This window comes from Cnephaeus nilssonii, assembly GCF_951640355.1.
Source record: "Cnephaeus nilssonii genome assembly, chromosome: 4".
In the NCBI taxonomy this organism is placed as follows: domain Eukaryota; kingdom Metazoa; phylum Chordata; class Mammalia; order Chiroptera; family Vespertilionidae; genus Cnephaeus; species Cnephaeus nilssonii.
In genome coordinates this window covers 35,891,352-35,906,251 of record NC_137075.1, presented here as the reverse complement: position 1 = coordinate 35,906,251, position 14,900 = coordinate 35,891,352, and the positions used below count along the sequence as shown (strand labels likewise).

The following is a 14,900-nucleotide window of genomic DNA, read 5'->3' as shown; positions in this document are numbered from 1 at the left end:
AGATCTTAAGATGAAAAGTAAGACAGTTCATTTTGTATAGTATGTGTAAAAACATGAAGATAAACATTTGCAAATAATATTCTCATTCATCCTTTAGAGCAAAGGTATTTTATATGTTGGGTCTTTAGTACATTTTTTTAGGTATCACTCAACTGGTTAGAGTGATATTTTAAAAGAAAATCTTTGAAGTAAAATTTAAGAACATCCTTGAGTCTTGAGTGTAGTGACATCTGTAACAATTAATTCAGTTGATTAGACTATTCTGAAAAGCCAGTGTCTTGGAGTAAGTTTTATATCCCTGTGCAATTCAACTAATTCTGTTTGGTTGCCAAGGGTTTAATACACAATTACACCAGCTGCCCTCAAAATATATCCCCCCCCCCTTTTTTAACAATGTAAGCTGAATAAGAAAGTGGATGAATTTGTGCATAAAGATCTTTAATAACCTTTAGGAAAACAAACTCAAATCTGAAAATGTCTTCTTAAGGACCAAAGCAAAAATGAAATGAATTTGTCTGGTTGTACTACTGGTGTGGAAAATTACTGCTGCATTTGGATTCTAGGAAACTAATACTGAGATTTAGAACCACAATCATTTCAAAATAAGGGGATTTAGTCCCATCTGGTCTCAAAATATCTCATATACAGGGTGTCCCCAAAAAATGTACATGTACTCTAACAGCTGATAGCTCAATTTTGAAAATGCAATGTATTTTAATAAACACTGCCTCGATAATTATTCAAAGTGTGTGCATACATTTTTGGGGACACCCTATATTTTTCCTGTAGAGTTTAAGTACCCTTCTCAATAAAGTCCTTGAGATATGTAGGAAGCAAGTCAACTTGGGTTTACACTCATGTCTTTCTTCTTCATAGATTTAAGACCCATGAACAGGTCAGCAACACACCTTGTGACTGAGTTTGTTCTCCTGGGATTCCCTGGTTGCTGGGAGATACAGATTTTCCTCTTCTCGCTGTTTTTGGTGATTTATGTCCTGACCTTGCTGGGGAATGGAGCCATTATCTGTGCAGTGAGATGGGACCCACGACTACACACACCCATGTACTTTCTGCTGGGAAACTTTGCCTTCCTTGAGATCTGGTATGTTTCTTCCACTGTTCCTAACATGTTAACCAACATTCTCTCCAAAACCAAGGCCATCTCATTTTCTGGCTGCTTCCTCCAGTTCTATTTCTTCTTTTCCCTCGGCACAACAGAATGTCTCTTTCTGGCAATAATGGCTTATGATCGGTACCTGGCATCTGCCACCCACTGCACTACCCCACCATCATGACTGGGAAATTCTGTGGAATGCTGGTGTCTCTATGCTGGATCATCGGATTCCTTGGCTACCCAATCCCCATTTTCTTCATCTCCCAACTCCCCTTCTGTGCATCCAATATCATTGATCACTTTCTGTGTGACATGGACCCACTGATGGCTCTATCCTGTGCTCCAGCTCCCATTACTGAATTTATTTTCTATACTCAGAGCTCCCTTGTCCTCTTTTTCACTATTATGTATATTCTTCGATCCTATACTCTGTTGCTCAGAGCTGTTTTTCGGGTCCCTTCCGCAGCTGGTCGGAGAAAGGCCTTTTCCACATGTGGTTCTCATTTAGCTGTGGTGTCTCTTTTCTATGGGACAGTCATGGTAATGTACGTGAGCCCTACATATGGCATCCCAACTTTGATGCAGAAGATCCTCACCCTGGTGTATTCAATAATGACTCCTCTCTTTAATCCCCTGATCTATAGTCTTCGCAATAAGGACATGCAGCTTGCTCTGAGAAATCTTCTATTCAGAATGAGAATTAGTCAAAATTCATGAGCCAAAAAAATGTGCCTTACTTCCAAGTTCTAATAAGTAATAAGGTGAAGATGTATAAGTTCTTTCAATGGTCTCACTCTGAGTAGTTAGAGGCCATATATTTTTTTCCTGGAACTGTACCCAATTAAATACCTATGCTGACTACAAAAGCCTGAATTCACTGGACTGCAACATACAATGAAATCTTTTAAAGGATTTCCTTAACGAAATAATAAAGTGGAAATCCTATATGAGGGAAATTAGACTTCCCTGAAAGGTTTATTATCAGTTTTAGGACAAGTATAGGTTTCCCCACTATCCAAAAGTAGAGCATCCTTATGAACCCTTTCTTAAGACTCTGCTATAAAGTGAAGGAGCAATTATCATTCATTTAAAGTGAAAATCTTCGAATTTCTTATAGTTAGCAAAAACAGGTACTAATGTAGTCATTTCATAAAAGCAAAGTAGCATAATGCAAACTTTTGAAGCATGGGAGATACCTTAGTTAAATGTGCAGTGACTTTTTTACAAGTTTTATTTAGGTATAATTGATATACAAAACAACTGCACATGTTTAATGTATATTAAAGGTGCAGTGACTTTTAACTTGCCATGAGACCTTTCTATAATCTTTGACACTCGTTGCTTATACCTAATCTAGAATCTTATCTAAACATACTTTCTCTCTATTAAGAGAGAAAGAAGAAAAAAAAAACTTATCTTGACCATAAGAAACTCAGTTGCCCTAGCTGCTTTGGCTCAGTGGATAGAGCATCGGCCTGTGAACTGAAGGGTCCCAGGTTCTATTCCAGTCAAGGGCACACGCCTGGGTTGTGGGCTCGATCCCCATTAGGGGGTGCGTTGGAGGCAGCCAACAAATGATTCTCTCTCATTGATGTTTCTATCTCTCTCTCCCTCTCTCTTCCTCTCTGAAATCAACAAAAATATATTTTTTTAAAGAAACTCAACAAGTTTTCTTAGAGATATAGTTTCTTTGTAATAAGTTTAAAATAAAACTTGGATACATGCTAAATAATAATTTGTCGAAGTTGCTTTCAACACTTCTGTTACTACTCGTACCACAATGTAGTGTAATTTCTGTATTTACATGTACTTCCCCGGAGGGGAAATTGACCAGCACACAGAGAGGAAAGCAGCCCCTGGTGGTTGGGAACTGGCCTGGCATCATCAGTAGGCCTTGGTGCCCAGGAGCTCCTGGCACTCATAACCGGGCCGAGATGTAACACAAAAATAATATTGAATGTAAACTGTGATTGAACAATAAAAATTTAAAAAGAATCTACAGACAAAAATAAATAAATAAATAACATCAGCGGTCACCAGGGGCTGAAGGAAACGGGAAGGATGAATAGGTGGAGTACAGAGGATTTTTAGGGCCATGAAACTGCCTGTACATGATAATGGTGGATACAAGTCATTATACATTTGTCAAACCCCACAGAATGTAAAACATCAAGAGTGAACCCTTATATAAACTATGGACTTTGGGTGATAATGTGTCAATGTGGGTTACTGGTTGTGACAAATGTACCACTGATGCAGGATGTTGATAATGTGAAGGCAGGGGTATATAAGGGAACTCTCTATACTTCCCACTCAATTTTGCTGTCAACCTAAAACTGCTCTAAAAAATAAAGTCTATTTAAGGAATATTTTTTAATGTAACCTAATAATGATTATTGGCCAAAGCTATACAACTAGTGTTTACTCTACTTGGTCAGTGACAAACGAAAGCAGACAAAGTATGTTCTCCACAAGGCTTTCTGCTAATAGAGAAGCAATCTGTGGACCAATATATCGAGGCTCACATTACTCAAATGATAAGGTTTTCACCTTGCTTCTCCCATCATTCACTAGGTCCTTTTGGACACCTCAACCAGACATCATCTTCTCCCCTCTCTGCTAACAGGAACAAAATGCGTCAGGCCAAACAGTAGTTGGCAAAGTCTAGAAGTTGGCACCATCCAGGTGCTTCTGTGAACGCAATGCCCAAAGGACCCCTATCCCCCAGGCCTAATTCGAAGACGAAGTTGTTTTAACAGATTAGAAAAGAAAGTTGAAGAAACAGAGTTGTGGCAGAAGAACCTGGGGTCCCCAGATGCCAGTTTAGGACTCTGCAGCAGCTCTGCCTTGGTTGATTAAAGCAAGTGTTGAAAGCCCCTGAGAACAAATTAGAAAAGGAAGTCAGGGTGAGGGAGGAAGAAATTATTCCAGCAACTACCAATTAAAAGTGAATGGATCCCACAGCACCAAGGGACCATGACGCAAACTGTTGCATCAGCCAAGTTCCAATACCAACTCCCTAAACATGAAGAGGGAGCAAAGAGGAGGGGTGAGGGAGGGTGGCAGAGGTGTCCCGCTTCTTATCCCAAGTGCTTACACACCTGACAATTAAAGTGCAAGTGCTATCTCTTGATTAGTCGTTTAGAAAACCCAAGAACATGCCACGAGAGACAAGACCTGGGAAACACACCCAATGGAGTTAGGCTACTGACACAACAACTCTGCTACCAATTCAGAATTGCTCTTATCAAATCAGATCACGTGACTCATTGTCCTTTGCGAAGCACAATGCTACTTCCAAGGCTACCCTCCCCTCCATCCTGTACTTGTAAAATACCTGCTGATTTTCAAAGCATGTTCACAAGCACTACCTCAATGGTTGCCACAAAATCTCTGTGGGTTTTGTTGGGTGTTATTATTTCCATCTAGGATTTTAAATAAGTTAATGCTGAAGTTCAAAGGATTTGCCTAAGGCAGTATTTTTGTATATTTTTAAGTGATATGCCACTATGCTTATATATATACACAGAATATCTCTGGAAGAAAAGAAAATGGAGTGGACACTAACTATAAGGGAATTAGGGGGTCAGAAGTTGAAATGTTCTTTTCACTGTTACTTTTTTTTGGTAACTTTTTTTAAAATATATTTTTCTTGATTTCAGAGAGGAAGGGAGAGAGAGAGAGATAGAAACATCAATGATGAGAGAGAATCATTGATCGGCTGCCTCCTGCAAGCCCCCTACTGGGGATCAAGCCTTCAACCCAGGCATGTTGCCCTTGACTGGAATCAAACCCAGGACCTTTCAGTCTGCAGGCCAATGCTCTACCCACTGAGCAAAACAGGCTAGGGCTTTTTTTATAACTTTTTTATTCTACACTATTGTATATACAACTTCCTGAAGTTAAATGAAAAAGGAAGTTATAATTAGGGAGCAGAAAACCACAATTCAATTCTCCTTCCCAATATAATGCTGCCTCCCATGTTGGTTAAGAGACCAGAGCAGTATTCTTTCTCCTGTATCTTCCCACTTATTCCCCATTCCATCACCTCCACCCACACATACAAATGTTCTACGATAATTTTCCCATGATTGTCTGCTCTGCACAAATCTGAAAACCAAGTGATAGAGAAATTGAAAATGTGATTCTGATTTATGTGTTCTGATTTTTATATATTTATCTTAATAAATTTCATTTGAAATAGTGTTTTTGTTCAAACACTTTAAGAGAATAGAAAAACAAGCTAACACTACAGCATAAAGGATCAAGATTAGAAAGAAAAGGTCATAGAACCTGCCAGTACCAGAGACTGTGTTTCCCAATGCTCAACAGGATGGCAAGCCGCTGATAGAGGGGAAAACTTCCTTTCCTGGATATTGAGGGAGATTAGTTGGCCTGATACAAAGAGACAGGTTCCCACAAGAAGAAAGGGGAGAGGATACATGACACAATGGGGAATGCAGCTGCACACATTTAGAGATAAAATATATCAAACTAGCCCGGCCTGTGTGCTCACTGGTTGAGCATCGACCTATGAACCAGGAGGTCACGGTCGATTCCCAGTCAGGGCACATGCCTGGATTGCGAGCTCAATCCCCAGTGGCGGGGAGCTTGCAGTAGGCAACCGATCAATGATTCTCTCTCATCATTGATATTTTTGTCTCTCTCCATCTCCCTTCCTCTCTGAAATCAATAAATATATCTATAATAATATCTATAATAATAAAAGCATAATATGATAATTAGACGAGATGGCCAAACAGTGGAACGACCATCTGGACAATCTTCCAGCCGAAGCCGGGGCCAAGGGCCAAGGCAGCCAGGACTGCAAGGGCCGAGCCCCTTGCACGAATTTCATGCATCAGGCCTCTAGTATGTATATAATCAATAAATATACACATCAAACCAAACTGAAGTTGCCTCTCAGGTCACTTTCAACACTTACACTCTATAGGTAGATCAGTAAATAAAGTGCTAACAGAATATAACACCAAGGGATAGTCATTAATGTGGACTAAAATGGGAGACTACAATGGGAACAGCATAAATATTCTTTTAAAGTTCATTCATTTGTTCCATATAACTTTATTGTGCACATGTGCCAGGTACCAAGCTAGGACTGAAGACCACAAAGATGAGGACCTTCAGTAAGCTCATAGCATAAGGAAACTGGCAAATATTTAAAAGACAATGTCATAGGTACTCTTAAACACAGATACGTCAAAATTTTCCTTAAGTATGCTCAGGAAGGACTTACAAAGGTGGTAACATTTTCCCAGCCAGTGTGGCTCAGTGGTTGAGCATGAACCCATGAACCAAGAGGTCCCTGGTTTGATCCCTGGTCAGGCTCCATTCCTGGTAGGGGACATGCAGGAGGCAGCCAATTGATGTCTCTCTCTTATCGATGTTTCTATCTTTCTATCCCTCTCCCTTCCTCTCTCTCTAAAATCAATAAAAAACATATCCCCAAAAAAAGAGGAAACATTTGAGCAGATTCTCAGAGGACAATTAGGAGCTCTCCAGGAGTGAGAACATGTTTCAAGCAGAAAGAATCACATGTGCAATAGTACTGAGATATGAAAGAGCATGGAATTTTCCAGATATTAAAAATATTTTGGGGTTGTCATGCATTAGGATTATAAGGAGAAGAGGGCAGAAATGAGGTCATATAGATAAGCAGATCAACACATGAAGGTCATGGCCCATGTGAAGGAGTGTCTTACTGAAATTAATAGAATTGCTAAGTGTTCTTAAGTAAGGAAACAATATGTCATATCTGTGTTGGGGAGAAAAGAAAATGTTGGCAGCATTACCTACTTCTGAAACAGTGGAAAAGCACATTAGCATAATGAACAAGAGTAGAGGCTCTAGAGTTGGGATGCCTGGGTTCAAATTCCAGCTCTAATGACTCCAGCATAATTGAGTGTTGTCCTGCTTGTCTCTGCTTTATCTACACCCCATGTACAATATATGTTAGTTCATTTATCCTCACAACAATCCTACAAGGTAAGTAGTAATATTAACTCCATTTAGAGATAGGGACACAGAATCTCAGAGGTAAGGAACTTGCCCAGAGCCTTTGAATCAGAGTAACAGTTGAGATTTCAAATCCTGGCTCTGCTACTTTCTAGCATATAAACTTTGACAATACTATTATTATGATCATTACTAGAGGCCCGGTGCACAAAATTCACGCACGGGTAGGGTTCCTAGGCCTTGCTGGTGATCAGGGCCGATCAGGGCCCTCCTTCCCCTGGCTGCCAGCTTTGTTCCACTCCGCCCCCTGGTGGTCAGCACATGTCATAGAGAGTGGTTGAACTCCCGGTCAGTCGAACTCCCAAGGGGACAATTTGCATATTAGCCTTTTATTATATAGGATTATTAAAAGTGAAAAAATGGAGAAAAGATGTAGGGATAGAAAAAAATAAAAAGAATAACATTGTAACAGTCGGGCAAGAAATGCTAAACTATTGAACTAAGACAATATGAATGGAAAGAAAAATAAATGAAGAGCTATTTAAAAGATATGATCAACATATCCAATGACAAAGTGGATACTGAAAATGAAGAATTGTCAGAGGTGCCTTCCAAGATTTCTGGCTTGGATAACTGAATACATGTTGATGTCAGCTGCTGATATGGAGTAGTTGCTAGAGATGAATTCTATTTCAGACATGTTGGATTTACATAGTCTATGGCACATACTGCCTAGTAAGCTGGTATAAAAATAGCATTAGTGCTAAGCAAAAGATCTGAAAATATAGATTTAGGAAATTGGTACTTAGTTTGGTAATTGAACACAGGGTACGAATGAAATGGTCCAAGGAAACTATTTTGAAGAAAAAAAGCAGCAGGCCATGAGTAGAACTCCTAAGGCCACCATAATTTAAAGATAGGATGAGGAGTCTGGCCAACATGCACAGTGGTTAGGGCGTCAGCCTGCGCACCGGAGAGTCAAGTGTTCAAATCCTGGTCAAGGGCACATATCTAGGTTGCATATTTGGTCCCCATCCCTGGTCTGAGGCAACCAATTGGTGTCTCTCTCACATTAATGTTTCTCTCTTTCTCTTCCTTTCTCTTTCTCTCCCCCATCTCCCCCTCCCTTCTACTCTCTCTAAACATCAATGGAAAAAATATGCTCACTCCTCAGGTGAGGGTTAGAAAGAAAAGATGGGATGAGGAAGAAGCGTCCATATAGGAAGCAAGATTCCAGATTCTGACTTCTTCATTAGGACTATGATCATAACAACATGTCAGAAATAGTTTATGGTTTGTCATTTAGCTGAGTTCACTATGTTCATGGTACCCTCTCAGATTCAACACCCTGGCTTTCCCCCCTTCAGTTCTTCCCCTAATCACTGTAACTAGACCTGTAGTCATGGAGTATTATCCTGGAACTTCGGTGTTGGATTTTTACTGTTTTGACCAGACAAACTGGAACTACATTTCCAAGAATCCTGTTCCCTGTATAGTCTAGTTAAGAGTTGGCCAAAAAGGAATGTTCACAAGACCTGGAAGGTGGAAATGAATCAGTAGCCATTAGTCTGAAGGTCATTGTGGTGAGAGGTGGTGACAGACAAGAGGTGCCAATATGGTCCAGCTTGTTCCCACTCTCCTCCACTCTGTCCTGCTCTTCTTTCCTGCTGACCTGGCTGACCAACCGTGGCTGCAGGCCCACTAGTCTCTTGACAGCAGACCCACCAAGGCTGTGTTTATAGAGGCACAGCCTCCCGGCCCTCCCTACAAGCTTTCCCTCTGTAGTCCCATTCAGTGGTTGGTTTCTCATATTGACTGGCTGGTGGCTCCTGACTTCCTCCTAGACCTTCACTCCCTCAGCTCTTCTGACAATTGCATAAGGTCTAATTTGTATAATAAAGCCCTTATCCTATACTTCATAAAGATTCTGCTCCCCTGATTGAACCATGACTGATATATTCCATCCATTTCCCTAATTCTGACCTCCATGCTTCATCCTATATAATAAAAGGCTAATATGCAAATCGACCGAACAGCAGAACAACCGGTTGATATGGCTTGCACTGACCACCAGGGGGCAGACGCTCAACGCAGGAGCTGCCCCCTGGGGGTCAGTGCGCTCCCACTGGGGGAGTGCTGCTTAGCCAGAAGTTGGGCTCACAGCTGGTGAGTGCAGTGGTGGTGGTGGGAGCCTCTCCTGCCTCCACTGCAGTGCTAAGGATGTCTGACTGATGGCTTAATACAGTTTCTCAGTCTTGAATGTCCTCTTTTACATTTCACATCAAATTCATAAGTAACTAACAAATATTTTATTTTAAAATGTTCAACATCACAAAGGAATGCTAATTAAAAACAATGAAGTGTCAAGTTGCCTATCAGATATAAAAATAATATCCCAGCTCATGAACAGGCAATCCTTATAACAATTGGGAAGGAGAAAAAAAGGATATCATGAAGATAAAAATAAAAACTAATGAAATAGAAAAAAAAAACATACAAAAGATAAAGGTCAAAGTCAAGTTCTTTTAAGACTTTATGAGAGACAAACTGCTAAAAAGAAAAGAGATAAGGTTCAAATAAAGGGGAGCAGCCTGAGGTCCCACGGCCCAGCACTGGGGTGGGGGGGCGCACCTTGAGGTCCCCCATCAAGCCCCACTGGGCAGGGGGTGGGGTGCGGCCTCAGGTCCCCTGGCTTGGTGTGGGGGGGGGGGGCACAGCCTGAGGTCCCTCAGGCTGGCACTGGGGTGGGGGGCGCGGCTGAGGTCCCCAGGCCTGGCGCTGGGACGGGGGAGCAGCCTGAGGTCCCCTGGCCCAGCACCAGGGCGGGTGGGGCGCACCTTGAGGTCCCCTGTCAAGCCCTGCCAGGCAGTGGGCGTGGCCTGAGGTCCCCTGTCAAGCCACACATTGGGGGGAGGGTGATCGTGCAGCCTCAGGTCCCTGCTGATTGCTCATTAAGGCTCGTTACAGGAACTCATCCTCCGCTGTGGGTGCAGCCATCTTGTGTTATGGAAACCCCGTCTCTGCTGTGGGCGCCACCATCTTTGTGGCAGAGTGATGGTCAATTTGCATATTCCCTCTTTATTATTAAAACTATAAGACAATGTAGTACTGACATAGAAATAAACAGACCAGAATATATAAGGACAGAGAACTCAGAAACAGCCCTACATATATATATGGAAAGTTGGTTTAAGACAGATTGGGCTTTAAAGATCAGTGGTTAAAGAATCAGGGATTAGAGCCTACAGATTTGCATTTCTAAGGAAGTTCCAGGTAGTGCTGATGCTCTAAGAACCATCACTATAAAAGGAACTCTTGGACTTACACATCAGGACATGTACAGAATATTAATAACGTATTGCGTTGATAGGAAAAAATATATATCATTTAACAGTAAGATGAATAAACTGGCATACAATGAGATATTATACAGCTATGAAAACAAATGAGGTCATGAAAAGGCACACAGGACTTCTAAGATACTAGTGATGTTCTAGTTTTTTAAGCCAGGTGGACATTTGCACAGGTATTCTAATTACTCTTTAAACTGTACAGACATATTTTGCATACTCATTTGTTCATATATTTCATCATAAAATCTTTCTAGTTGTGCTTCTACCATCTACTGGCCATTTTTCTTTTGTTTGGCCCAACACAGAATATGTCAAATCATCTCAGGACTTGAGTAGAAGGGGAACAGTTATTGAATCTCATCTAACTGACTCTACTGGCATCCATCACCCCCACAACACACCAGTTCCTTTCAACTGCTTCTCAAGATATTTTACACCCCCTCCGCAAGTTCCTCATCACTCTTCATGACTGCAATCCTCAAAATCAACATCCAGAACTGAACACAAGGCTCCACCTGTGGTCTGACAGTTTATTGAAAACTCTCTGGCCTAGCCGGTGTGACTCAGTGGTTGAGCATCGATCTACGAACCAGGAGTTCAGGGTTCCATTCCCAGTCAGGGCACATGCCCAGGTTGCGGGCTCGACCCCCAGTAGGGGGTGTGCAGGAGGCAGCCGATCAATGATTCTCTCTCATCATTGATGTTTCTCTCTCTTCCTCTCCCTTCCTTTCTGAAATTAATAAAAATATATTTAAATATCCTATCTAATAAAGAGGGAATATGCTAATTGACCATCACTCTGTCACAAAGATGGCTGCACCCACAGCTGAGGCCAAGTTCCCATAAGGAGCCTTAACGAGCAATCAGCAGGGACCTGAGGCTACGCCCTCCCCCGCCCCCGTGGGGCTTGACAGGGGACCTCAGGCTGTGCCCCCCACCCGGCAGGGCTTGACAGGGGACCTCAACGTGCACTTCCCGTCCTGGTGCTGGGCTAGGGGACCTCAGGCTGCTTCCCCTGCCCCAGCGCCAGGCTGGGGGACCTGAGGCCGAACCTCCCACCAGGTGGGGCTTGACAGGGGACTTCAGGCCGCACCCCCCACCCCAGCACCAGGCCAGGGGACCTGAGGCTGCACCCCCCACTCCCAGTGCTGGGCCGGGGGACCTGAGGCTGCGCCCCCCCACCTGGCAGGACTTGACAGAGGACCTCAAGGCATGCCCACCACCCGGGTCTGGGCTGGGGGACTTCAGGCCACGCCCCCCATCCTAGTGCCAGGCCAGGGGGCTATGCCCCCTGCCCAGCAGGGCTTGACAAGGGTGAGACTGGCCGGGTCTGGATCTAGCCCAATGCGGGGGAGCCAGCCAGGTCTGGGTCTCATGTGATTTTGAGGTGCATGTGGGTGGGCGGGGACTTGACTCTGGGTCCTGTGGTGTGCCCCAGACTCTGACAGCTGGAAGGTTTTCATATACATTTTACTAATTTTCTTTCATCTCTGACACTTCTATTATAGAGAAAGGGCAAATAGCAATATTAAAATATTTCCTCTAATTAGTCCCCTTTTAATGTGCACGAATTTCGTGCACCAGGTCACTATATATATATATATATCCTATCTATAAAACAGTAATATGCAAATCATCACTCCGCTACACTCACAAGCCACGCCCACCGGCCACGCCCACCGGCCAATCAGAAAGGGAATATGCAAATACACCTAACCAAGATGGCTGCAGCCTCGGAGAGCAGTTGTTGGAACTGGGATATTGGAGCCGAAGATCAGAGGGGAAGATCGGAGCCAGCGGGGGTCCTCCACAGGTGATCAGAGCCAGCTGGGGTCCCCTGCAGGCGATTGGAGCCAGCTGGGGGTCCCTGTCCAGGGCCCGAGCCTCAGCCAGAGGCTTGCGGCATTGGCTGGGGGTGGAGCTGGGCCACTGGAACCAGCTGGGGTCCCCTGCGGTGATTGGAGCCAGCTGGGGGTCCCTGACCAGGGCCCAAGCCTCAAACAGAAGCTTGAGGCCTTGGCCTTGGATGGAGCGGGGGATAGAGCCATCTGGGGGTCCCTGCCCAGGGGCCGAGCCTCAAACAGAGGCTTGCGGCATTGGATGGGGGCGGAGTGGGGAGATCAGAGCCAGCTGGGGGTCCTGCCCAGAGCCCAAGCCTTGGTCAGAGGCTTGCAGCCTTGGCCGTTGGGGCGGAGCCTGGTGATGGGAGCCTGGCGATCAGAGCCAGCTGGGGTCCCCTGAGGGCGATCAGAGCCAGCTGGGGGTCCCTGCCCAGAGCCCAAGCCTCTGCCAGAGGCTTTAGGCCTTGGCTTGGGGTGGAGCCCTCCAGCGGAGCCAGCTGGGGTCCCTTGCAGGTGATCCGAGCCAGCTGGGGGTCCCTGCCCAGAGCAAGCTGGGGTCCCCTGTGGGCGATCGGAGCCAGCTGGGGGTCCCTGCCCAGAGCCCAAGCCTAGAGGCTTGCAGCCTTGGCCGTGGGTGGAGCCGGGCGATAGAGCCAGCTGTGGGTGTCTGTGGGTAATTGGAACCAGCTGGGGGTCCCTGCCCAGGGCCCGAGCCTCAAACAGAGGCTTGCGGCCTTGGCTGGGGGTAGAGCAGGGCGATCAGAGCCAGCTGGGGGTCCCTGCCCAGGGCTGGAGGCTTTAGGCCTTGGCAGGGGTGGAGCCGGAGATCACAGGAGATAGGTGTGAACTACAGAGGAAATACCTTTTCTGACCACTCATTGGCTAAGCTCCCTGTATGCCACTGGTAATATTCTTAGTAACTTGGGTATAAGAATCCAAAAAAGTGATCTAGGGCTTTTCCACCACACTCCTGGAGAAAAAAATGAAGGTCCACTGCTGGAGGGCTAAGAAATGTCATAACCTGCCCTACACGGTTTGGCTCAGTGGATAATGTCTAGGTTTGCCAACCGCAGAGTCCAGGTTAGATCTGATCAAGGGCATGTACCTAAGTTGCAGGCTCCTCCCTGGCTGGGGCCCAGGTCAGGGCTCAGGAAGGAGGCAAGCAATCTAAGTATTCCTCTCACTTTGATGTTTCTCTCTGTCTTTCCCTTTCTCTTTCACATTCTCTAAAAGTCAATGGAAACATATCCTCAGGTGAGGATAAAAAAAAAAAAAAAATGTCATCCTATCTAATAAAAGAGTACTATGCAGATTGATCATCACTGCAACACACAATATAGCTGCCCCCATGTGGTCAAAGATCCTGCCCCCATGTGGACACAAGATGGCAACCACAAGATGGCCAGCAGGAGAGGGCAGTTGGGAGGCACCCGGCCTGCAAGGGAGGGCAGTTGAGAAGGACCAGGCCTGCAAGGGAAGGCAGTTGGAGGTGATCAACCCTGCAGGAGAGGGCAGTTAGGGGTAACCAGGCCGGCAGAGGAGGGAAGTTGGGGGCAAACAGGCTGGCAGCAGAGTGGTTAGGGGGTGATCAGGCTGGCAGGCAGAAGTGGTTAGGGGCAATCAGGAAGGCAGGCAGGCAAGCAGTTGGGAGCCAGCAGTCCTGGATTGTGAGAGGGATCCCAGATTGGAGGGTACAGGCTGGGCTGAGGGACAACCCCCCTCCGTGCACGAATTTCGTGCACCGGGCCTCTAGTGTGTATGTATGTGTGTGTGTGTGTGTGTGTGTGTATATATATATATATATATATATATATATATATATATATATATATATCTGGTTACCAGATTCATGGTGTAGTCTAAGAGTATTTTTTGTAATGATATCATACTGGTTATTCATGCTAACTTTATCTTATCTACTAAAAATCCTTGTATTTTTTTCATACATGATGTTAAAGATATACCTCTAAAATTGGCCTTTTGGACCAAAAGAACAGACTTCCAAATTTTATCCTAGATTCAGTCCTTGTATCTTCTTTAGATAGCTAGGTGCTTATTCTATCATCCATTATGAGGAGTCTCTGTATTTTATTCTTTATAAATTTAATGAATTATTAATGATATCCAAGTCACTAATTAAAAGTTGAACAGGAATACAATAAAATAAAAATTTTTTAAAGAGTTGAAAAGGGTTGCAGGTTTGATCCCCAGTATGGGGCATGCAGGAGGCAGCCAATCAATGATTTTCTCTCATCATTGATGTTTCTTTCTCTCTCCCTTTCCCTTCCTCTCTGAAATCAACTAAAAAAAAAAAGTTGAACAGAACTGGATCAAGGACAAAGACCTGAGCCATATTACTAAAAGTCTTTCTTCCAAGTTAAACTGTATCCAGTAAAGTACCATTCAGATGCCTATTAATCCTCCCTCACATTTTCCCATTTTTCCACAAGGATATTAAGAGAAACTGTTATAAATGTATCACTGGCATATTAAAAACTGAATACCTAGCTCTCTCTGGTCTTTCAGTCTAATAACACTATTGGAAGTGTGTGTCATCTTGGGCCATGCTAATGACCACCCCTAGGATGGCAGAATGGGAGAAACGAAAGACCTGGC

General features: G+C 44.2%; 1 protein-coding gene across 1 annotated transcript; it reads left to right on the top strand.

The window, feature by feature from the left end:
- Window positions 1-857: 857 nt before the first annotated feature.
- On the top strand, window positions 858-1,831 carry LOC307097955 (olfactory receptor 11H4-like; the record flags this gene model as incomplete). The annotated part of the gene is given in 2 exon segments (XM_079768284.1): window positions 858-1,257; window positions 1,260-1,831. Coding segments are annotated over 2 exon segments (972 nt in total).
- Window positions 1,832-14,900: the final 13,069 nt, after the last annotated feature.